This window comes from Phyllobates terribilis, unplaced genomic scaffold (genome assembly GCF_046119375.1).
Source record: "Phyllobates terribilis strain yellow unplaced genomic scaffold, ASM4611937v1 Scaffold_2__4_contigs__length_985480577, whole genome shotgun sequence".
Lineage (NCBI taxonomy): Eukaryota > Metazoa > Chordata > Amphibia > Anura > Dendrobatidae > Phyllobates > Phyllobates terribilis.
Window position 1 is genome coordinate 24,068,745 of NW_027362762.1, and position 23,081 is coordinate 24,091,825.

Genomic DNA, 23,081 nt, shown 5'->3' on the forward strand with positions numbered 1-23,081 from the left:
TTTGCCACCTCTCCACCTCTTCTGTGTACTGCGTTTTGCATAGAAGCACTGGTTAGAGTGTTAGCTCTTGCTCCTTTGAGAAATAGTATAGGGGAGGGGGGGGGAGAGGCGCTTGGAGGGAGAGAGATTTTTAATATTTTCTGACAGACTCCATATTGTGTGCGAGACTATTCTGTTAGGAATGGACCTGGTTCCAGTAGTGGTATTGCAACCACTAGGGGCAGCACCGACAGGATGCATAGTAAGGAAAAGCCAGACGTAGGTACACAGGAACAGCAATATTATCTTGTATGAGGCAGCAGGTGAAGGGAGAGCTTGACTGAAGGCTGGGAGCTCAAAAATCTTGCAAGGAAGGAGGTGCCAGGTCAGGTTTATATAGGGTGTTCAATCAGGAAATCACAGGATGAAGTCAATCAGGAACATCACAAGGTGGAGCCACTCAGGAACAAAACAGGTACTAAAATCTGGATTAGCCAGGAGCTGTCCAGTTCAGAGGGCAGAGCTGCTGGGTTCGAGTCCTGACAGGAGCTGTCTGAACCCAGCCATAATCTAATAGGAACACCACCACAGCGTCTTGTACTAGGAACACCACCACACCGTCTTGTACTAGGAGCACCACCACACCGTCTTGTACTAGGAGCACCACCACACCGTCTTGTACTAGGAGCACCACCACACCGTCTTGTACTAGGAGCACCACCACACCGTCTTGTACTAGGAGCACCACCACACCGTCTTGTACTAGGAGCACCACCACAGTCTTGTACTAGGAGCACCACCACACAGTCTTGTACTAGGAGCACCACCACACAGTCTTGTACTAGGAGCACCACCACACAGTCTTGTACTAGGAGCACCACCACACAGTCTTGTACTAGGAGCACCACCACACAGTCTTGTACTAGGAGCACCACCACACAGTCTTGTACTAGGAGCACCACCACACAGTCTTGTACTAGGAGCACCACCACACAGTCTTGTACTAGGAGCACCACCACACAGTCTTGTACTAGGAGCACCACCACACCGTCTTGTACTAGGAGCACCACCACACCGTCTTGTACTAGGAGCACCACCACACCGTCTTGTACTAGGAGCACCACCACACCGTCTTGTACTAGGAGCACCACCACACCGTCTTGTACTAGGAGCACCACCACACCGTCTTGTACTAGGAGCACCACCACATCGTCTTGTACTAGGAGCACCACCATACCCTTTACACACACACAGTTAATGGCCACGCTCTGGTTTTGCTTTTGTCTTCTTGACCTGTAGATGACTGTGACATTGTCCTGTGATTGGCAGGTGTCTGGCAGAACGTTGCCCTCGCTGCTGCCGGTGGGAGTCTCTCTGGTTGGGATACATCTGCGTCACGCACTCTGGGACACTCGGCTGAATTTACTACAAGAGACTCTGTCCCCACAGCTCTGTGCCCTTCCTGTGGTACACGTCTCCGCGGAGCCAGGAACCAGCGATTCTGCATATGGCAGCCCTACCCAGTTCTTGTGCCCTCTGTACACTCAGGGGGGCCACGAAGGCCACAAGCGGCATCAAGAGAGACCCCTGCTGTTCCTCCCACTTCCCACTAATATTTCTTCCTGTGTATGGAGCCAGCGCAGGGTGCACGCCGTAAGCCTGCTGTGACACGATGACAACACTGAGAGCAAAAATAAATGAAACGCCGAACAACGAGCAAAGATGATGGGAAGGGAGGGGTGACATATTGTATAATGTTAATGGTGGGACATACGCAGCTCAGCATAGTCCAACAGGGAAGGAATAAAAAGTGAATCAACACATTGCAGTTTATTGGTCTTCGTCTTTATGGACTGTGGTTATACAGGTGACTGGTTGGCTGGTGTGGCCTCTGTCCTTATGGGCTGAAGGGAAACTGGTCATCGGTCAGTGTGAGCGGCACGGACTGGAGGCGTCGATGCAGCAGAGCAGCACAACTGGATGCATGTGGAGCAGCGAGGATCAGTAGAGCTGTTACGCAGGACAGCAGGTGAAAAGGGTGGATGCAGCGGAGCCAAAATGTGCGGACAGTCCTACAATGCACGAGTGTGAACAGCATCCAAAACCATGAGACACAAAGTATCAACATGTTATAGAAATTCCTCATTACCTACATTCGTTGCCACAAAGTGTTAGATAAAATCATAAAAGGTAACAGTCGAGACTGTTTCTAGGGGTTGGATCATGTCGTGTTAAGGTTCAATATCAAAGAAATAGCAGTGTGGATGCTTGAAAAGGAACAACCCCGACATCACAGAAAGCGCTCTAGTGTGACCACTTTATCAGACATGCTGTGGACATGATTTGTGGCACTGACTATTATATAGGTGTGACAGGTTCTCCTCCTCACAGACTGCACAGCTCTCCTGTTCATACAATGGCTGCTGGTGGAGGAGGAGCATGTGATCAGACCTGCCTATCAGTCTCCTCCTATAGGAAACCTCACATGGGAAAGACGCTTTTCTATTGGAGGAGACGGATGGGTGGATCTGGTCACATGTTCCTCCACCAGCGGCCATTGTGTGGACTGGAGAGCTGTGCAGTCTGTGAGGAGGAGAACCTGTCACACCTGTATAATTGTCACTGCCACAAATAATGTCCTCAACCCGTCTGTGATTAATTGGCCAAACCCTGTATTTTATAAGGCATTGACGATACTTTATCTGCTGCTTATTTTTGGATGTCAGTCTTACCGCCTGGGAGAACGCCGGACAGCCTATGGTTAAAAGGTGACGGTATATGGGTCTCATTGGATCGAGCAGGCGCCTCGTCCTGCTGTGCGCGCCCATGTAGACCACCAGAAGCCGCATGAGGCACGTTAGCGGCACACATCAGCAGATCCCAGAGCGCGGTATGATCAGGCTCATTCCCCATGTTTAACATTTGCCAAATGCCGGAATAATGAGAGAGAGAGAAGGTTTAAGGCATTCTTATTCTTTGTGGTAATGTGGTTTTAGTGGCGCTGGTAGTTACTGGGACCTGCTGCAAGTAAGACAACTACCACGAGTGGTCGAGAGGTATCTAAAATGAAGATGAGAATAAACTCGCGCTGGACCTAGGAACGCAAGAAGGAAATGACGAACGAGTTTTTTTAAACCACTTGACAATTTATTATATAGAATTAAGCATAAAACAAGGGATAGAGAAAAGAAGTGCGTGATCGGGAATACCGATGGAGGGGTGGCGGGACTTCTTCTGTGTAAAATGGTTGTTGACACTCAATGAAGAGAGGTCAACTCCTAGTAGGAAAGAGATGATTTACATTTAATGTAAGGGGCAAACTCCACCCAGAATTTTAGTCGATGATCTTTTGGAGTTACCTGGTTGGAAAGTTTGGGCGAAGGAGGGCGGATCTGCAGAGTAGGTAGGTAGGCGGTGAGAGTAGTAGACAGGAGAGTAAAACCAAAGGTAGTTAGATAGTCACCAATCTCACCCCTACATGTTGTCTAAGTAGCTACTCAGTGTACCTGCCGTGGTGGCCATAGGTGGGTTTTGTTCTTCACATGGTAGTGAACAGAGTGTGGTCTATAAGTGTTCGAAGGCTCCTGGTAACAGGGTCTCCCTTCACTGAGATGAGCTGTATAGCTGGTATAGTTTAGGTCTGAATAAAGTGGATGTAAAATATAATGAATAAGGAGTACAACGGGTGCTCCCTAAGGACCAGGTGGTCTCAATATGTACCTGGGGTACGATAACCCTGGTGTTTAGAAGATGGCAAGCTGGAGGCACATCTCACAGTGGTCTGAACTATGGGAGGTCCCTGATCCACAGGGGTGTGGCGGTGCAGTTAACTGACACAGTTCAGGTAGTTGCTGCCATATTTATTGCGGATTAGATGATGGCGTATAACTCTTTAAAAGGGGGTGTTGTATGTGCCCCCTGATTACCCCTGCGTGCGGAGGCCTGTTGCAGGCGTTGCTCGTCTTCCCGGGGTTCATAGAGCGAAGTAGGTGGCGGTTGTGAAAGCCTTAGCAGCTGTTTGGCGGTCGTAACTGAGGCCACTTGCCGCAGATCGGCAGAGCGGTATATGGGGCACTGCGGCCATGGAGGCAAGTATACAGTTACTGTTCTGTGGAACTGGTGATGGCGATCCTGCGGAGTGGGCATGCCGGCATGTAGCGATGGCGTACCGCCGGATTAGCAAGTACGTTGTGCGCAGTGGCTGTCGGTCTTGTGATGCGTCGGTGGAAACCTCCAGTGGGTGGTCTGGATGGGGGAGTCCCATTCGCCTCCAAACTCCTTGAGCAACATGTTCTCGCTAAACATTCCTCCCATTTCTCATCTAACTCTCTTCAACAACCAACAATCATGCGTCTGTCCCTACCATTTCACCGAAACTGCCCTTACCAAAATTACGAATGATTTACTTACAGCCAAAGCTAACAGACAATTCTCCATACGCCTCCTTCTAGACCTGTCCTCTGCCTTCGACACAGTTGACCACTGCCTCCTACTACAGATTCTCTCTTCCTTTGGCGTCAAAGACCTTGCCCTATCCTGGATCTTCTCATACCTTTGCAACCACACTTTTAGCATCTCCCACTCCCACACTACCTCCTCAGCCCGCCCTCTCTCTGTCGGTGTCCCTCAAGGCTCGGTCCTAGGACCCCTACTCTTCTCCATCTATACCCTTGGCCTGGGACAGCTCATAAAGTCCCACGGTTTCCAGTACCATCTGTACGCTGATGACACCCAGATCTACCTCTCTGGCCCAGACGTCACCTCTCTGCTGTCCAGAATCCCAGTGTGTCCATCAGCCATATCCTCCTCCTTCTCCTCTCGCTTCCTCAAACTCAATGTGGACAAATCTGATCTCATCATCTTTCCCCCATCTCACGTATCTTCTCCACCTGATCTATCTATCACAATAAATGACATCGCTTTCCCCAGTACCAGAAAGCCGCTGCCTCGGTGTAACCCGCAACTCTGCTGTCCTTCAAACCCCACATCCAAGCTCTCGCCACCTCCTGTCGCCTCCAGCTCAAAAACATTTCCCGAATCCGTCCTTTCCTCAACCCTCAATCTACTAAACTGCTTGTGCATGCCCTCATCATCTCCCGCCTCGACTACTGCAACATCCTCCTCTGTGGCCTCCCTGCTAACACTCTCGCACCTCTCCAGTCTGTTCTTAACGCTGCTGCCCGATTAGTTCATCTCTTGCCTCGCTACTCCTCTGCTACCCCCCTTTGAAATCTCTTCACTGGTTCTCCTCCGTACATCTCTGAACTAATCTCCCGATACATTCCCTCACGTAATCTCCAGTCCTCCCAAGACCTCCTTCTCTCCTCCACACTTATCCATTCCTCACGCAATTGCCTCCAAGACTTCTCCCAATCATCCCCCGTCCTATGGAATTCTGTGCCTCAACACGTCTGATTAGCCTCCACATTTAGATCCTTCAGACGGAACATGAAAACCCATCTCTTCAAGAAAGCTTCCAAACCTGCAATGACCACCCTGCCGCATCACCACCACCAGAGCTGCTACAACCCTCCCCCACCTACTGTCTCCTTCCCCATTATCCAGTAGAATGTAAGCCCACAAGGGCAGGGTCCTCTCCCCTCCGTATCAGCCTATCATTGTTAGTTTGTTTACTGTGATATCTGTATCTGGTATGTAACCCCTTCTTATGTACAGCGCCATGGCATCAATGGCTGTATAGAAATAATAATAATATACAATGTATCTGTAGAATGTAAGCCCCCAGGGGCAGGGTCCTCCTCCCTCTGTACCCATCTATCATTGTTAGTTGCTGTAAGTGATATCTGTATCTGGTATGTAACCCCTTCTTATGTACAGCGCCATGAAATCAATGGCGCTATATAAATAAATAAGAAGTCTCAAGGCGTACTGGATATCCTGCAGGGGGAGAGGGCGGGAGTGAAGTCCCGGTCGGTGACTCGTAATCACCCAGCGGCTCTCCAAGAATAGGCGCGCTTGGAAGCAGGTCTGCTGAAGGACCTGCGTGACGTCAAAGGCACGTGAGTCACGTGGAGAGGACCCGTACGGAGGCCTAACCGGAACAAAAATCCTACGCATTTTGGAAACTTAGGCGGTTTCCTTCATCAGGGATGGTCCACAGTTAGTAGATGGTCCTTTATATCAGGGTTCCCCAACTCCAGTCCTCAAGGCCCACCAACAGGTCATGTTTTCAGGATTTCCTTCGTATTGCACAGGTGATAATTACATCACCTGCACAGGCAATAATTCCATCACCTGAGCAACACTAAGGAAATCCTGAAAATATGACCTGTTGGTGGGCCTTGAGGACTGGAGTTGGGGAACCCTGCTTTATATAAGTTGTGTCAGGTTATATATGAATCAAAGGAGGCATCTGAGTGGAGTCACAGGTGTCAATCATTAAAGGCGAATATTTCAATCTCTGAGTTCAGGCCTTTCGGTCTCAATGTGTCAAGTTTAAATATCGACTCTCAACACGGACATTTGCTTGATGCGGTCACCGTGCCGCCAGTGTTTACATACTGTTTGGATACCGGGCACCTGGATTTTGGTACAGGAGGCCCCGTGTTTGTCAGTAAAATGTTTGGACAGGGGGCGACCTATGAATTTATTTTTAATATTCCGGAGATGTTCACTAATTCTTGTATTCATAGGGCGTATAGTACGTCCTATATAAACTTTATCACATGGACATTTTAAACCATAAATGACTCCTTTTGTGGAGCATGTGATAAAGCCACAAATGGTTATGTTTGATGTACCCATTTTGGATATATTTTTGTTTTCTGGTGTGTAGGGTTTTACACACTGTGCATTTGCAGCAAGGATAAAAACCCACCGTATTTGTGACAAAGGGGAAGGACATAGGTGTTTGTCTACTGGGATATTGTACAGTAGGGGCGATCATACTGCCCAGGTTACAAGCTTTTTTGAAAATGAAAAGAGGGTGTTGGGGGTATAAGATCGCCAATAATTTTATCCTCTTTCAAAATGTGCCAGTGTTTCTTGACTATCTCAGAATATTATAAATTATGGTAATTCACCTAAAACTGGAAAGATTGATCCTGATTTCATGTCAGATATTGAGAAAAACATGGAGATGTGTATTTTTATATAGTGGATGGAAACTTCTGGTTTCAACTGTATATTACCAGAAGCTGATACCCAGCGCGCCGTAGGAAGAGGCACGTTCACCGAGTGCATCACCAGAAGCCCAGAGCACCGTAGGACGAGGGACGTTCACCGAGTGCATCACCAGAAGCCCAGCGGGCCGTAGGACGAGGCACGTTCACCGAGTGCATCACCAGAAGCCCAGCGCGCCGTAGGACGAGACACGTTCACCGAGTGCATCACCAGAAGCCCAGAGCGCCGTAGGACGAGGGACGTTCACCGAGTGCATCACCAGAAGCCCAGCGCTCCGTAGGAAGAGGCACGTTCACCGAGTGCATCACCAGAAGCCCAGAGCGCCGTAGGACGAGGGACGTTCACCGAGTGCATCACCAGAAGCCCAGCGGGCCGTAGGACGAGGCACGTTCACCGAGTGCATCACCAGAAGCCCAGCAGGCCGTAGGACGAGGCACGTTCACCGAGTGCATCACCAGAAGCCCAGCAGGCCGTAGGACGAGGCACGTTCACCGAGTGCATCACCAGAAGCCCAGCGCGCCGTAGGACGAGGCACGTTCACCGAGTGCATCACCAGAAGCCCAGCGCGCCGTAGGACGAGGCACGTTCACCGAGTGCATCACCAGAAGCCCAGAGCGCCGTAGGACGAGGCACGTTCACCGAGTGCATCACCAGAAGCCCAGCGCGCCGTAGGACGAGGGACTTCACCGAGTGCATCACCAGAAGCCCAGCGCGCCGTAGGACGAGGGACTTCACCGAGTGCATCACCAGAAGCCCAGAGCGCCGTAGGACGAGGGACTTCACCGAGTGCATCACCAGAAGCCCAGAGCGCCGTAGGACGAGGGACGTTCGCCGAGTGCATCACCAGAAGCCCAGCGCGCCGTAGGACGAGGGACGTTCGCCGAGTGCATCACCAGAAGCCCAGCGCGCCGTAGGACGAGGGACGTTCGCCGAGTGCATCACCAGAAGCCCAGCGCGCCGTAGGACGAGGGACGTTCGCCGAGTGCATCACCAGAAGCCCAGCGGGCCGTAGGACGAGGCACGTTCGCCGAGTGCATCACCAGAAGCCCAGCGCGCCGTAGGACGAGGCACGTTCACCGAGTGCATCACCAGAAGCCCAGCGCGCCGTAGGACGAGGCACCTTCATCGAGTGCATCACCAGAAGCCCAGAGGGCCGTAGGACGAGGGACGTTCACCGAGTGCATCACCAGAAGCCCAGCGGGCCGTAGGACGAGGGACGTTCACCGAGTGCATCACCAGAAGCCCAGCGGGCCGTAGGACGAGGCACGTTCACCGAGTGCATCACCAGAAGCCCAGCGCGCCGTAGGACGAGGCACCTTCACCGAGTGCATCACCAGAAGCCCAGCGCGCCGTAGGACGAGGCACCTTCACCGAGTGCATCACCAGAAGCCCAGCGCGCCGTAGGACGAGGCACCTTCACCGAGTGCATCACCAGAAGCCCAGCGCGCCGTAGGACGAGGCACCTTCACCGAGTGCATCACCAGAAGCCCAGCGCACCGTAGGACGAGGCACGTTCACCGAGTGCATCACCAGAAGCCCAGCGCGCCGTAGGACGAGGCACGTTCACCGAGTGCATCACCAGAAGCCCAGCGGGCCGTAGGACGAGGCACGTTCACCGAGTGCATCACCAGAAGCCCAGCGCGCCGTAGGACGAGGCACGTTCACCGAGTGCATCACCAGAAGCCCAGCGCGCCGTAGGACGAGGGACATTCACCGAGTGCATCACCAGAAGCCCAGCGCGCCGTAGGACGAGGGACATTCACCGAGTGCATCACCAGAAGCCCAGCGGGCCGTAGGACGAGGCACGTTCACCGAGTGCATCACCAGAAGCCCAGCGCGCCGTAGGACGAGGCACGTTCACCGAGTGCATCACCAGAAGCCCAGCGCGCCGTAGGACGAGGGACATTCACCGAGTGCATCACCAGAAGCCCAGCGGGCCGTAGGACGAGGCACGTTCACCGAGTGCATCACCAGAAGCCCAGCGCGCCGTAGGACGAGGCACGTTCACCGAGTGCATCACCAGAAGCCCAGCGCGCCGTAGGACGAGGGACATTCACCGAGTGCATCACCAGAAGCCCAGCGGGCCGTAGGACGAGGCACGTTCACCGAGTGCATCACCAGAAGCCCAGCGCGCCGTGGGACGAGGCACGTTCACCGAGTGCATCACCAGAAGCCCAGCGCGCCGTAGGACGAGGGACGTTCACCGAGTGCATCACCAGAAGCCCAGCGCGCCGTAGGACGAGGCACGTTCACCGAGTGCATCACCAGAAGCCCAGCGCGCCGTAGGACGAGGCACGTTCACCGAGTGCATCACCAGAAGCCCAGCGCGCCGTAGGACGAGGCACGTTCACCGAGTGCATCACCAGAAGCCCAGCGCGCCGTAGGACGAGGCACGTTCACCGAGTGCATCACCAGAAGCCCAGCGCGCCGTAGGACGAGGCACGTTCACCGAGTGCATCATCAGAAGCCCAGCGCACTGTATGAGGAGGCCACTGAGCAATGTCAGATGTGACATTTTTTGTTGATTTTCACTACTTCAGCGGCCCGGGGACTTCATGGACTGTGGCCTGTAACCTCCAGCATTGGGTAATGACTATTATATAGTGCAAGTTGTGAATGGTAACCAATCGTTCAATCCCTGGAGACTCTACAGATGATCGACCTGTATACTGTGAGATGATAGATTATAAGGGAGTACAGAGCGCTAGGCAGCGCAAGGCATCCATAGCCAAATAAAAATAAGAATTCTAAAATATAATTTATTTGTACAGAGGTGATGTGACGTCTGGAACGACCTCATGACCGGCGCTCATCTGTACAGCAGAGGAGATGTGACGTCTGGGCCAAACCCGGGACCGGCGCTCATCTGTACTGCAGAGGTGATGTGACGTCTGGGCCAAACCCAGGACCGGCGCTCATCTGTACAGCAGAGGAGATGTGACGTCTGGGCCAAACCCAGGACCGGCTCCTCATCAGTACTGCAGAGGAGATGTGAGGTCTGGGCCAAACCCGGGACCGGCGCTCATCTGTACTGCAGAGGAGATGTGAGGTCTGGGCCAAACCCGGGACCGGCGCTCATCTGTACAGCAGAGGAGATGTGACGTCTGGGCCAAACCCGGGACCGGCGCTCATCTGTACAGCAGAGGAGATGTGACATCTGGAACGACCTCATGACCGGCGTTCATCTGTACAGCAGAGGAGATGTGACGTCTGGGCCAAACCCAGGACCGGCGTTCATCTGTACAGCAGAGGAGATGTGACGTCTGGGCCAAACCCAGGACCGGCGCTCATCTGTACTGCAGAGGAGATGTGACGTCTGGGCCAAACCCAGGACCGGCGCTCATCTGTACTGCAGAGGAGATGTGACGTCTGGGCCAAACCCAGGACCGGCGCTCATCTGTACTGCAGAGGAGATGTGACGTCTGGGCCAAACCCAGGACGGGCGTTCATCTGTACTGCAGAGGAGATGTGACGTCTGGGCCAAACCCAGGACCGGTGCTCATCTGTACTGCAGAGGAGATGTGACGTCTGGGCCAAACCCAGGACCGGCGCTCATCTGTACTGCAGAGGAGATGTGACGTCTGGGCCAAACCCAGGACCGGCACTCATCTGTACTGCAGAGGAGATGTGACGTCTGGGCCAAACCCAGGACCGGCTCCTCATCAGTACTGCAGAGGAGATGTGACGTCTGGGCCAAACCCAGGACCGGCGCTCATGTGTACAGCAGAGGAGATGTGACGTCTGGAACGACCTCATGACCGGTGCTCATCTGTACAGCAGAGGTGATGTGACGTCTGGGCCAAACCCAGGACCAGCGCGTGATGTGACGTCTGGGCCAAACCCGGGACCGGCGCTCATCTGTACTGCAGAGGAGATGTGACGTCTGGGCCAAACCCAGGACCAGCGTTCATCTGTACTGCAGAGGAGATGTGACGTCTGGGCCAAACCCAGGACCGGCGCTCATGTGTACAGCAGAGGAGATGTGACGTCTGGAGCAATTCTGGGACCGGTGGTCATCTGTACTGCAGAGATGATGTGACGTCTGGGCCAAACCCAGGACCGGCGCTCATCTGTACAGCAGAGGAGATGTGACGTCTGGGCCAAACCCAGGACCAGCGCTCATCTGTACTGCAGAGGAGATGTGACGTCTGGGCCAAACCCAGGACCAGCGCTCATCTGTACAGCAGAGGAGATGTGACGTCTGGGCCAAACCCAGGACCAGCGCTCATCTGTACAGCAGAGGTGAAGTGTCATCTGGAGCAATCCTGGGACCGGTGGTCATCTGTACTGCAGAGATGATGTGACGTCTGGACCCCGGGAAGGGCACTCATCTCTTCTTGTACAGGCACGGCTTCAGCTGTAGGCCGGGATGTCTCGCTGCATCTCGCGCTCGTCCTGTCTTACTGAATTCAAAGAGGAAGAAATGCGAATTCTCTGTGTTCTGGGGACAAGAAATAAACAGAAATTGCCAAATTACTACTACACCCAAAACAGACACGTGCCCACCACTCCCTGGTAAAGGGAACACTATTCCCCCCCCAATAATAAGTAATGCTGCAGCATCTAAGAAACATACTATTTACCTGTAAGTACTGCCCATATGGTGGCACCATTATAGCAGGGTCTTCCGTGGGCCAAACGGACAATAAACCCACAGAACAGTCCTAGCAAATACTCAAGATGGTACAACATTACACAGTCTCACCCTTCCATCTCCGCCCGACTGGGATAGAACAGCTGCGACATTGGAGACTTCCAGGGCCTACTACCTCAACCAGTGGCCCCCGGCTTCTGGCGGGCCCCCACAGAGAGAAGTTAGCGGCAAGCTTAGGAAGCTAGCTGTCCATCGAGGTACAAGACCAGGAGACCCGAGAGTCCAAATCTGGCCTCCCCGAGTCTTTCCATGCGGCCAGGCGACCGGTGGGTCCCTCCTAGCAACCCCAAAACAACATATCCAAGGGGCCAGGTGACTTCTTCCTCTCCTAGACTCCCCAAAATGTATCCATATCTCTCTGATGGTTAATGGAGCAGATCTGAATCTTTCCATTCAGGGCCAGTACCCTTAGCCTAGAATCATGTAGAATACAAATCTGTGTTTCTTTGGATGTCATGCAATCCATCTACTTTCCTGAAGGCTGTCTCATTCTCCTTCTAAAGGTCTTTCTGATGTTCCTTGATTCTCTGTCCCAAGTCTCATTCTGTCTCAGAAACACATGTCCCTTCTTAAATACACATCCGCAGGTTAAGAATTAGGGATAATATTATTCCACAGGGCTTGAGTATCCACAGCTCATCCTCCAAGATTGACTGGCAAACACCCTAAAATGGTATTTAACATATCTAGCAAACATTCATTGTTCTAACTAATCTATTTACATAGTTTGTATCACAGGGGCTCTTGCAAATACACATCATGGTTTCAGAATCAGAGCAGATAACATTCAGGGTTATACAAATAATAGTGTGTGTTAATCAACTAAAGAAGAACACAGATTAAGGAGTCAAAAGAAAAATAAAGGTATGCTGCTCTTGTCATCAGAAAGTATGTCTGGTATAATTAAGATTTGACTCTGTATCGTCACAAATACGTCACTAATTTTCTAAGTAAACCTAAATGACAATAAAAAGTACTGAACACGTTACTTAAATTTAATTTATACTACATACTGAAGCCTTTGTTGTTGATGAAGCTTCAAGTCGCCTCCTCTATGGAGAAACTAGTCGCAGGCATTGCTCAGGTGTGATTTTGGCCCATTCTTCCACACAAACACTTCACACCCTGAAGCTTCCATGGGCTCCTATGAACTCTGAGCTTTAGTTTCTTCCATACATTTTCTCTTGGATTCAGGTTCAGTGATCGGCTAGGCCATCTAGCAGGTTTATTTTCTGTCTCTGACACCAGTTGAGTTTTCTTGGTCGAGTGTTTAAGGTCACTCTCGCTGAAATGTCCACCCTCGTTTCATCACCATCCTAGCAGATGGCAGCAGATTTTTATCTAGAATGTCTTGGTACATTTGTCCATTCAATTATATGAAGTTTGCCGGTTGCGTGGTGAGCGTGCACACAGGCCGTGGAGGCTTGCGTGAATTATAGTTTTTTCTGAAACAATTGTACCTGCCGATTCCAGGTCTTTCTGTCGCTCTCCACAGGTGTCCTTGGCTCTAGGACAACTTCTGAATTATTTTCACTCCTCTGTCTCAAATCTTGCAGGGAACACCGGGCCTTGGCCGGTTCATGGAGAAATCTTGCAGGGAGCACCTGGTTGTGGCCAGTTTATGGCGAAATTATGTTCTTTCCACTTCCGGATTATGGCCCCAGCAGTGCTCACAAGCCTACAGTAGTTTACAAATTGTTCTGTTGTCAATGCCAGCAAAATGTTTTACCACAATAAGGTTGTGAAGGTCTTGAGACCCCGTACTGGTTTTACCCATCATGAGATGTTTCTTGGCCATCAGGTGAACCAGCTCATATTATTGGTCACTAAGTGGCAGGCTTGGTTTCTAATTACAGATAGAGGAGCAAAAAGCCTGGAAAGTCCTGACACCGGCTGAGATCTCTCTTCAGGAGTTTAATATTTTTCCCGGTATCATTTCTCATTATTACACAATTTATGGTCATCTGTGGCGATTTCTTTCCTCTGTGGATTTCATGGGTTGTTCCCGACATCTGAGGAGAATTTAATGACAATAGCACCTTTAGAATTATTTATTATTACAGCGCCATTAATTGCAGGGCGCTTTACATGTCTAAAAAGGGCATCCATAGCAAACAAGTACAAAAATGAGTTGGTGACTGGTACAGGGGGAGAGAGGACCCCGCCCGCGAGGGCTCACAATCTACAAGGGATGGGTGAGGATACAGTAGGTGAGGGTAGAGCTAGTCGTACAGCGGTATGGTGGAGCGAGGACCCTGCCCGCGAGGGCTCACAGTCTACAAGGGATGGGTGAGGATACAGTAGGTGGGGGTAGAGCTAGTCGTACAGCGGTATGGTGGAGCGAGGACCCTGCCCGCGAGGGCTCACAGTCTACAAGGGATGGGTGAGGATACAGTAGGTGAGGGTACAGCTGGTCGTGCAGCGGTATGGTGGGGCGAGGGTTACTGCAGGTTGTAGGCTTGTCGGAAGAGGTGGGTATTCAGGTTCCTTTTGAAGGTTTCCACGGTAGGCGAGACTCTGATGTGTTGGGGTAGAGAGTTCCAGAGTAGGGGGGAAGCACGGGAGAAATCTTGTATGCGATTGTGGGAAGAGGAGAGAAGACGGGAGTAGAGCAGGAGATCTCGTGAAAAAGATTTACTGAGGAAATTGCTGACATTGTTCCATACTTATTTCACCCCCTGTATGGTTTTGATATCCTGATATATGATGTCCATCGCCCCTTGTCGTCACTTCTCCACATTGCGGATCGTCCAGCCACTTTATGATCTCAGTGGATTGCGGGTTGTAAATCAGAATCCACATACAATAGTGTTCAAAAACAGGAGTTAAAAACTAGGATGAAGATTTTGTGCGTTTTTCCAGCATTGGGAACATTGCAGACTGTTTTCTAATTCAAAACACGAGGAGATATGTAGATAATTTTTAACTACAGAAAACAAAGAATGAACATTGTTCTGTTCTAAAAAAAATATATATATAGTGTCTGCATGTGTCTTTACAAAGTCACAATATGTTCTCTTCTCATTTTTTGAGGATTTATCATTCCTGTGAATCACTAACCTAATATTTAGTTGTTACCCACAGTTTTTTAGAACTGCGTCACATCTATGTTGCATAGAGTCAACCATCTTCTGGCACTTGTCAGCTGTTATTCCAGCTCAGGATGCTTTGACTACATCCCACAATTTTTTGGCATTTGTTGTCTTTGCCTCAGAAACGGCATTTTTGAGGTCACCCCACAAGTGATCTATTGGATTAAGGTCCGGGGATTGGGCTGGCCACTCCATAACCTCAATTTTGTTGGTCTGGAACCAAGATTTTGCTGGTTTACTGGTGTGTTTAGGGTCGTTGTCTTGTTGAAACTCCCATTTCAAGGGCATATCCCCTTCAGCATAAGGCAACATGACCTCTTCAAGTATTTTAATATATGCAAACTGGGCCATGATCCCTGGTATGCGGTAAATAGGTCCGGCATAAAACATGCCCATATCATGATGCTTCACTGTCTTCAGAGTGTACTGTGGCTGAATGCAGAGTTTGGGGGTCGTCTGACGAACTGTCTGTGGCTATTGGACCCAAAAAGAACAATTTTACTTTCATCCGTTCACAAGATGTTTCTCCATTTCTCTTTAGGCCAGGTGATGTGATCTTTGGTAAATTGTATCCGCTTCAGTACATGTCTTTTTTTTTTTTTTTTTAAACAGTGGGACTTTGCAGGGACTTCTTGGTAAGAGATTAGCTTCACACAGGTGTCTTCTAACTGTCACAGTCCTCACAGGTAACTTTTAAAGGAATAGAGGAATCCAAGTTATCTGTAAACAGAAAGATTGTGAGGGAATATTTAGCTAACATAAATGAGTTCAAGTCTCCAGGTCCAGATGAATTACACCCCAGAGTACTGAAGGAGATCATAGAAGAAATTTTAGAACCACTCTCCATAATCTTTGAAAATTCTTGGAGAACAGGAGAAGTCCCAGAAGACTGGAGAAGAGCAAATGTTGTTCCTATCTTCAAAAAGGGGAAGAAGGTGGACCCAGGGAACTATAGGCCGGTGAGTCTGACTTCTATACCAGGAAAGATCTTTGAACAAATTATTAAACAACATGTATGTAAGTACATGGATAAGAATGAAGTGATTAACCAGAGTCAGCATGGGTTTGTAACTAACAAGTCATGTCAGACTAACTTAATTTCCTTCTATGACAGAATCACTGACTGGGTGGATCAGGGAAATGCTGTAGATATAGTATATCTTGACTTCAGCAAAGCATTTGACAAAGTATCTCACACCATCCTTATTGAAAAAATGACCAAGTATGCAATGGACCAGGCAACTGTTAGGTGGATTCATAACTGGCTTAGTGATCGGACTCAAAGGGTGGTTGTAAATGGCTTCACATCCAGCTGGATGAATGTCTCAAGTGGGGTACCACAGGGCTCCGTCCTGGGACCTGTATTGTTCAACATCTTTATCAATGATTTAGATGAAGGAATTGAGGGTAAACTGATTAAATTTGCTGATGACACAAAGCTAGGAGGGATAGCTAATACTAGAGAAGAGAGAGAGAGGATTCAAAAAGACCTAAATAAACTGGAGCAGTGGGCAGCAACCAACAGAATGGTTTTTAACAGGGAAAAATGCAAAGTACTACATCTGGGCAATAAAAATGAAAAAAGCATATACAGAATGGGAGGAATAGAGCTAAGCAACAGTACATGTGAAAAAGACTTAGGTATACTAATAGATCATAGACTGAACATGAGTCAACAGTGTGATGCAGCAGCAAAAAAGGCAAATACAATTCTGGGATGTATTAACAGAAGCATACAGTCTAGATCACGTGAAGTCATTATCGGTCTTTACTCCTCTTTGGTCAGACCTCATCTGGAATACTGTGTACAGTTTTGGGCACCACATTTTAAAAAAGACATCGACAAACTGGAGCAAGTTCAGAGAAGAGCGACCAGAATGGTGACCGGTCTGCAAACCATGTCCTATGAGGAACGGTTGCAGGATTTGGGAATGTTTAGCTTGCAAAAAAGAAGGCTGAGAGGAGACTTAATAGCTGTCTACAAATATGTCAAGGGCTGTCACATTGTAGAAGGATCATCTTTATTCTCATTTTCACAAGGAAAGACTAGAAGCAATGGGATGAAACTAAATGGGAGGAGACACAGATTAGATATTAGAAGACACTTTTTGACAGTTAGGGTGATTAATGAGTGGAACAGGCGGCCACGAGAGGTGGTGAGTTCCCCTTCAATGGACGTCTTCAAACAGAGGCTGGACAGACATCTGTCTGAGATGATCTAGTGAATCCTGCTTTGAGCAGGGGGTTGGACCAGATGACCCAGGAGGTCCCTTTCAACTCTACCATTCTATGATTCTAAGAGACTGTCTGTGATCCTCCTGGAGCTGATCATTGGCTGAGCCTTTGCCATTCTGGCTATTGTTCCTTCCATTCGGATGGTAGTCTTCTGTTTTCTTCCACGTCTCTCTGGTTTTCCATTATAAAGCATTAGAGATCATTTTAGCTGAACAGCCGACCATTGTCTGCACTTCTTTATAAGTTTTACCCTCTCCAATCAACTTTTTAATCCAAGTACGCTATTCTTCTGAACAATGTCTAGAGCGACCCATATTTATCAGGCTTTCAAGGAGAAATGCATGTACAACATGTGCTGCTTCATCCTTAGATAAAGGCCACCTGATTCACAGCTGTTTCTTCACAGAATGATTGCGCTCACTGATTGACCTCCACATGCTATTATTGTGAACACACCCCGTACAATTAATTATTCAAATACAGACTCAAAATCTGGCAGATCATGAATGTGGAGTCCGGGGGTTTCTTACAATCTACTGCACCGGCTGGGAAATTGTTTGACATGTGGTGATAGAATTTATACCAAAAACAGTGAGTAATCTGGTCAGTCATACTGGACTGCTGGTATTCTGAACACTGCTGCAGGTGACTGAGGCAGCATGGAGCTGCTGTCCATCAGGTGAGGAGTCCGGGCCCAAACCAGAGATCACAGGGCAGAAACTTTACCTTATTGACACTTTTGAAGCCCAACTGTGACATCGCGCCAAGGAACTGCCGGACATCATCAAATCGACTGCTCACCTCGGCAACAAGTAACACCCCACTGTAAAGAGAGAGCAGGTAAGAGTCTGCGGCAACAAGTAAAACCCCACTGTAAAGAGAGAGCAGGTAAGAGTCAGCGGCAACAAGTAACACCCCACTGTAAAGAGAGAGCAGGTAAGAGTCAGCGGCAACAAGTAACACCTCACTGTAAAGAGGGAGCAGGTAAGAGTCTGCGGCAACAAGTAACACCCCACTGTAAAGAGGGAGCAGGTAAGAGTCTGCGGCAACAAGTAACACCCCACTGTAAAGAGAGAGCAGGTAAGAGTCAGCGGCAACAAGTAACACCCCACTGTAAAGAGGGAGCAGGTAAGAGTCAGCGGCAACAAGTAACACCCCACTGTAAAGAGGGAGCAGGTAAGAGTCTGCGGCAACAAGTAACACCCCACTGTAAAGAGGGAGCAGGTAAGAGTCTGCGGCAACAAGTAACACCCCACTGTAAAGAGGGAGCAGGTAAGAGTCTGCGGCAACAAGTAACACCCCACTGTAAAGAGGGAGCAGGTAAGAGTCTGCGGCAACAAGTAACACCCCACTGTAAAGAGGGAGCAGGTAAGAGTCTGCGGCAACAAGTAACACCCCACTGTAAAGAGAGAGCAGGTAAGAGTCAGCGGCAACAAGTAACACCCCACTGTAAAGAGGGAGCAGGTAAGAGTCAGCGGCAACAAGTAACACCCCACTGTAAAGAGAGAGCAGGTAAGAGGCTGCGGCAACAAGTAACACCCCACTGTAAAGAGAGAGCAGGTAAGAGTCTGCGGCAACAAGTAACACCCCACTGTAAAGAGAGAGCAGGTAAGAGTCTGCAGCAACAAGTAACACCCCACTGTAAAGAGGGAGCAGGTAAGAGTCTGCGGCAACAAGTAACACCCCACTGTAAAGAGAGAGCAGGTAAGAGTCTGCAGCAACAAGTAACACCCCACTGTAAAGAGGGAGCAGGTAAGAGTCTGCGGCAACAAGTAACACCCCACTGTAAAGAGGGAGCAGGTAAGAGTCTGCGGCAACAAGTAACACCCCACTGTAAAGAGAGAGCAGGTAAGAGTCTGCAGCAACAAGTAACACCCCACTGTAAAGAGGGAGCAGGTAAGAGTCTGCGGCAACAAGTAACACCCCACTGTAAAGAGAGAGCAGGTAAGAGGCTGCGGCAACAAGTAACACCCCACTGTAAAGAGAGAGCAGGTAAGAGTCTGCGGCAACAAGTAACACCCCACTGTAAAGAGGGAGCAGGTAAGAGTCTGCGGCAACAAGTAACACCCCACTGTAAAGAGGGAGCAGGTAAGAGTCTGCGGCAACAAGTAACACCCCACTGTAAAGAGAGAGCAGGTAAGAGTCTGCGGCAACAAGTAACACCCCACTGTAAAGAGAGAGCAGGTAAGAGTCTGCGGCAACAAGTAACACCCCACTGTAAAGAGGGAGCAGGTAAGAGTCTGCGGCAACAAGTAACACCCCACTGTAAAGAGAGAGCAGGTAAGAGTCTGCGGCAACAAGTAACACCCCACTGTAAAGAGGGAGCAGGTAAGAGTCTGCGGCAACAAGTAACACCCCACTGTAAAGAGGGAGCAGGTAAGAGTCTGCGGCAACAAGCAACACCCCACTGTAAAGAGAGAGCAGGTAAGAGTCTGCGGCAACAAGTAACACCCCACTGTAAAGAGAGAGCAGGTAAGAGTCAGCGGCAACAAGTAACACCCCACTGTAAAGAGAGAGCAGGTAAGAGTCAGCGGCAACAAGTAACACCCCACTGTAAAGAGGGAGCAGGTAAGAGTCTGCGGCAACAAGTAACACCCCACTGTAAAGAGGGAGCAGGTAAGAGTCTGCGGCAACAAGTAACACCCCACTGTAAAGAGAGAGCAGGTAAGAGTCAGCGGCAACAAGTAACACCCCACTGTAAAGAGGGAGCAGGTAAGAGTCTGCGGCAACAAGTAACACCCCACTGTAAAGAGAGAGCAGGTAAGAGTCTGCGGCAACAAGTAACACCCCACTGTAAAGAGGGAGCAGGTAAGAGTCTGCGGCAACAAGTAACACCCCACTGTAAAGAGGGAGCAGGTAAGAGTCTGCGGCAACAAGTAACACCCCACTGTAAAGAGGGAGCAGGTAAGAGTCTGCAGCAACAAGTAACACCCGACCATAAATACATAGCGAGTGTAAGAGGCTGCGGCAACAAGTAAAACCCCATTTTGAATGAGACTGTGGAAACTATTAACCTATAAAAGAAAATTTTGAGGTGTTACTCAGTGCCACGTTCTCTCTACAACAGTCATCTCTATTACTTTAGCGTTTTCTTAGAGCAAAAACTTACTGTCTCTCCGATTCTCATCTTGCCTACTGCAACTCCATATAGAATATACACCTCCTGGCAAGGAGTACGGACCCATCTTCAGCTGGGTATTTTATGCCGAAGGGGGGACCTGCCCACATACCCCTTTGTGATGAACTCATGTAGGCGGGGCTCCACCCTTCATGTTTTTATTAAAATCTCTAACTTCTACGATAACTCCTTGCTGGTTGATCGCAGAAGCTCGCAAGTGAAACCATATTTTTTATTACGAATTTACCTTTCTTTAGAGACTACACATGGCATAGCTGCGGTCTGTTATTTTTATACTTGTGCATTACAGCTCACCGGAAGGGCACAGATCTGGAAAAATATGTGTATTGTTCCTTAGCTGACCCTGCCGCTAAAAATGTGTCCCATTATTATCGGAAGTATAGAACTTCTGATATTCCTTATTTCGTGACGGTGCCGGTGAGACTGCAGATTTCTGTTGAGCAAATGGGGATGCCCTGGGGGTGAGAGAGCATTCTTTTGAAGCTAGGAGCTGCATCTGCCTCACTCAGGTGTATATTTATCACAGGCCCGTGCTACTAGGAACTGCATTAGTTTGTTAATTAGAATGGACTATTGAGCTTGCCACCTCTCCTGTGTACGGCGATTTACATAGAAGCAGCTGGCCAGAGCATCAGCTCTTGTTCTCTTGACAAATAGTATACAAGAGGGGGAAGAGAGAGAGAAATTCTTAATATTCTCTATGACATGATGGCTTATTTTTTGTAGGACGAGTTGTACTTTTGAACGACATTATTGGTTTTACCATATTGTGTACTGGAAAACGGGAAAAAAATATTGTGAAATTAAAAGAAAGTGCAATACAGTTTTTTTTTTACCATGTTCACTAAATGCTAAAGGATATTTATAGGTTCATTTTTGTATTTAAGTGGTGAAAAAAAAATCCAAAAGTAAGAGAAACCTACAGATAAAAAGGATGGCACCTCTCCCTGACATCAGTTGTTCACGGAGCAGGAGAGGGAGGGACCACCGCTTCCAGGACCCTTCTCCCAAAGGTGAGATCAGAGGAGTATGCCAGAGAGATTGGGTCTCTTACCCACTTCGCCAACGTGCCTTTTTAGGTTTTTAGCTCCTTACGAGGTTCCTGAAAACACCAAAAATAGACCTATCCTTCCCACACTCGTATGGCTGCCAGATACTGGATTAGACATATCCTTACGTCAAAACGTATGGAGATCTTTTTCCCCCATTTTTGAGATTGGAGCAAAAAAGGAAGGAAGGGTGACCTCCTGGGATCTGTGAAATAGAGAGGGCCACCTTGGGCAAATAGGGTCATTGTGAAACCAGAGCCAGCCTATCTTCCAGGATCTGTGTGAAGAGCAGCCCTGCATACAGGGCCTAGATATCACTAACCCTACGGGATGACGTTAGTGCCACTAAAAGTGATGTTTTGAGAGATAGAATTTTTAGAGATGTGCAGTCTAAGGGTTCAAAAGAGGGTTTAGTTAAAGCCATAAGAACCAAATTTAAGTACTAAGGTGGCAATTTCTGACTAGCGATGGGTCTAGATCTGGCCAAAGTTTTGATGAATCTGGATAGCCATAGATTCCCTGCTAAATCACAATTATAAAGTGCCCCCCAATGCTGTGGCTTGGACCTCCAGGGTGCTAGTAGCTAAACCTTGCTCTAACCCTTTCTGCAGGAATTCTAGGATGGTCGCCACAGGAACACCTTCCTTTACACTAGACCCTGAAAAGGAAAGAAACTTTTTCCACGTTTTCCCATAGAGTTTGGTAGTGACCGGTTTCCTACTCTGTAGTAGGGTGGAAATTAAATTTGGGGAAAAAACCTCTATCCCTCAGGAGATCCCTCTCAAATTCCAGACTGTCATGTGTAAATTCGTTACTTGAGGATGCCACACCGGCCCCTGGGATAGAAGATCCGGGATCTCCGGAAGCACCCAGGGGTTGGTGATAGACAGACATTCTCCTCATCCTGAAAAACCACGTCCTCTTTGGCCAAAAGGGGGCGATCAGAATTACATTTGCTCTGTCTTCCCTGATCTTTTTTAGAACCGCAGGTATCAATACAATTGGGGGAAAGGCATAGGGTAGACTGATTCCATGGAATCATGAAGGCATCCAGCACAAAGGGATTCCCCTCGGGATCTACTGAGCAGGATGGGTCTACCTTTTTGTTTTTCCGATTGTTGGCAAACAGATCTATGACGACAGGAAGACCCCACATTCCTACAATCTGATTGAAAATGGTCTGCTTCAGTTCCCATACGCCCTGTTTTAACTGGGTTTGGCTCAGGAAGTCTGCTTTGTGATTTTCTATCCCTCTTACGTGTAGAGCTGATAGGGACACAAGATTGATTTCGGCTATCTGAAAGATGAGATCTGTTACTTCCATCGAAAGTACAGGAACGGGTTCCATCCTGGTGGTTCATATAAGCCACTACTACCCGGCTGTCCGAGAATCTAAGAACTATCAGGGCAAATTTTACTGCTAACAGTTCCTTCATGTTTGAGGATACTAACTTTAGCGCCTTTGTCCAGACCCTTTGAGCTATTCTGTCTTTCAGGTGTGCCCCCCCAACCCCTGGGGCTTGAGTCTTGGGGTCAGCACCAGAGTGATCCTGCCCACCCAGGGAATACCTCAGGCTAATTTGTCTATCTTCGTCCACCATCCCAGGGAAAGAATGACTTTTGGAGACAGTCAGCTGACCTTCTAAACGCCCTCCTAGAGAAATTTTGGCTGCTAAAATTTCCCACTATGGACCCCTAGTGTGGATTTGGGCCCACTGATCTGCTAGAATGCAGGAGGTCATAAATCCTAGAAGGGACATCGCCTTCTGCAGAGTCATAGAAGGATAATC

General features: G+C 49.1%; 2 protein-coding genes across 4 annotated transcripts in view; one reads left to right on the forward strand and one right to left on the reverse strand.

The window, feature by feature from the left end:
• DNHD1 (dynein heavy chain domain 1) overlaps positions 1 to 2,254 on the forward strand; it is a 552,395-nt gene extending 550,141 nt beyond the window's left edge. Inside the window, exon 44 of the mRNA XM_073661200.1 lies at positions 1,309 to 2,254. Coding sequence (XP_073517301.1) covers positions 1,309 to 1,647 — 339 coding nt within the window. The 3' untranslated portion in view covers positions 1,648 to 2,254. The remainder of the gene's footprint in view (positions 1 to 1,308) is intronic.
• Positions 1 to 23,081, reverse strand: part of RRP8 (ribosomal RNA processing 8) — a 99,647-nt gene that overhangs the window by 5,333 nt on the left and 71,233 nt on the right. Inside the window, exons 7-8 of one of the 3 annotated variants that reach the window (XM_073661197.1) lie at positions 17,830 to 17,926; positions 9,807 to 11,563 (exon numbers count right to left, since the gene is read on the reverse strand). In XM_073661197.1, the coding sequence (XP_073517298.1) occupies positions 11,450 to 11,563; positions 17,830 to 17,926 (211 nt within the window). In that variant the 3' untranslated portion in view covers positions 9,807 to 11,449. Of the gene's footprint in view, positions 1 to 9,806; positions 11,564 to 15,264; positions 15,589 to 17,829; positions 17,927 to 23,081 lie in introns of those variants that run through there. The other 2 variants (XM_073661199.1, XM_073661198.1) reach the window with 2 other exon arrangements.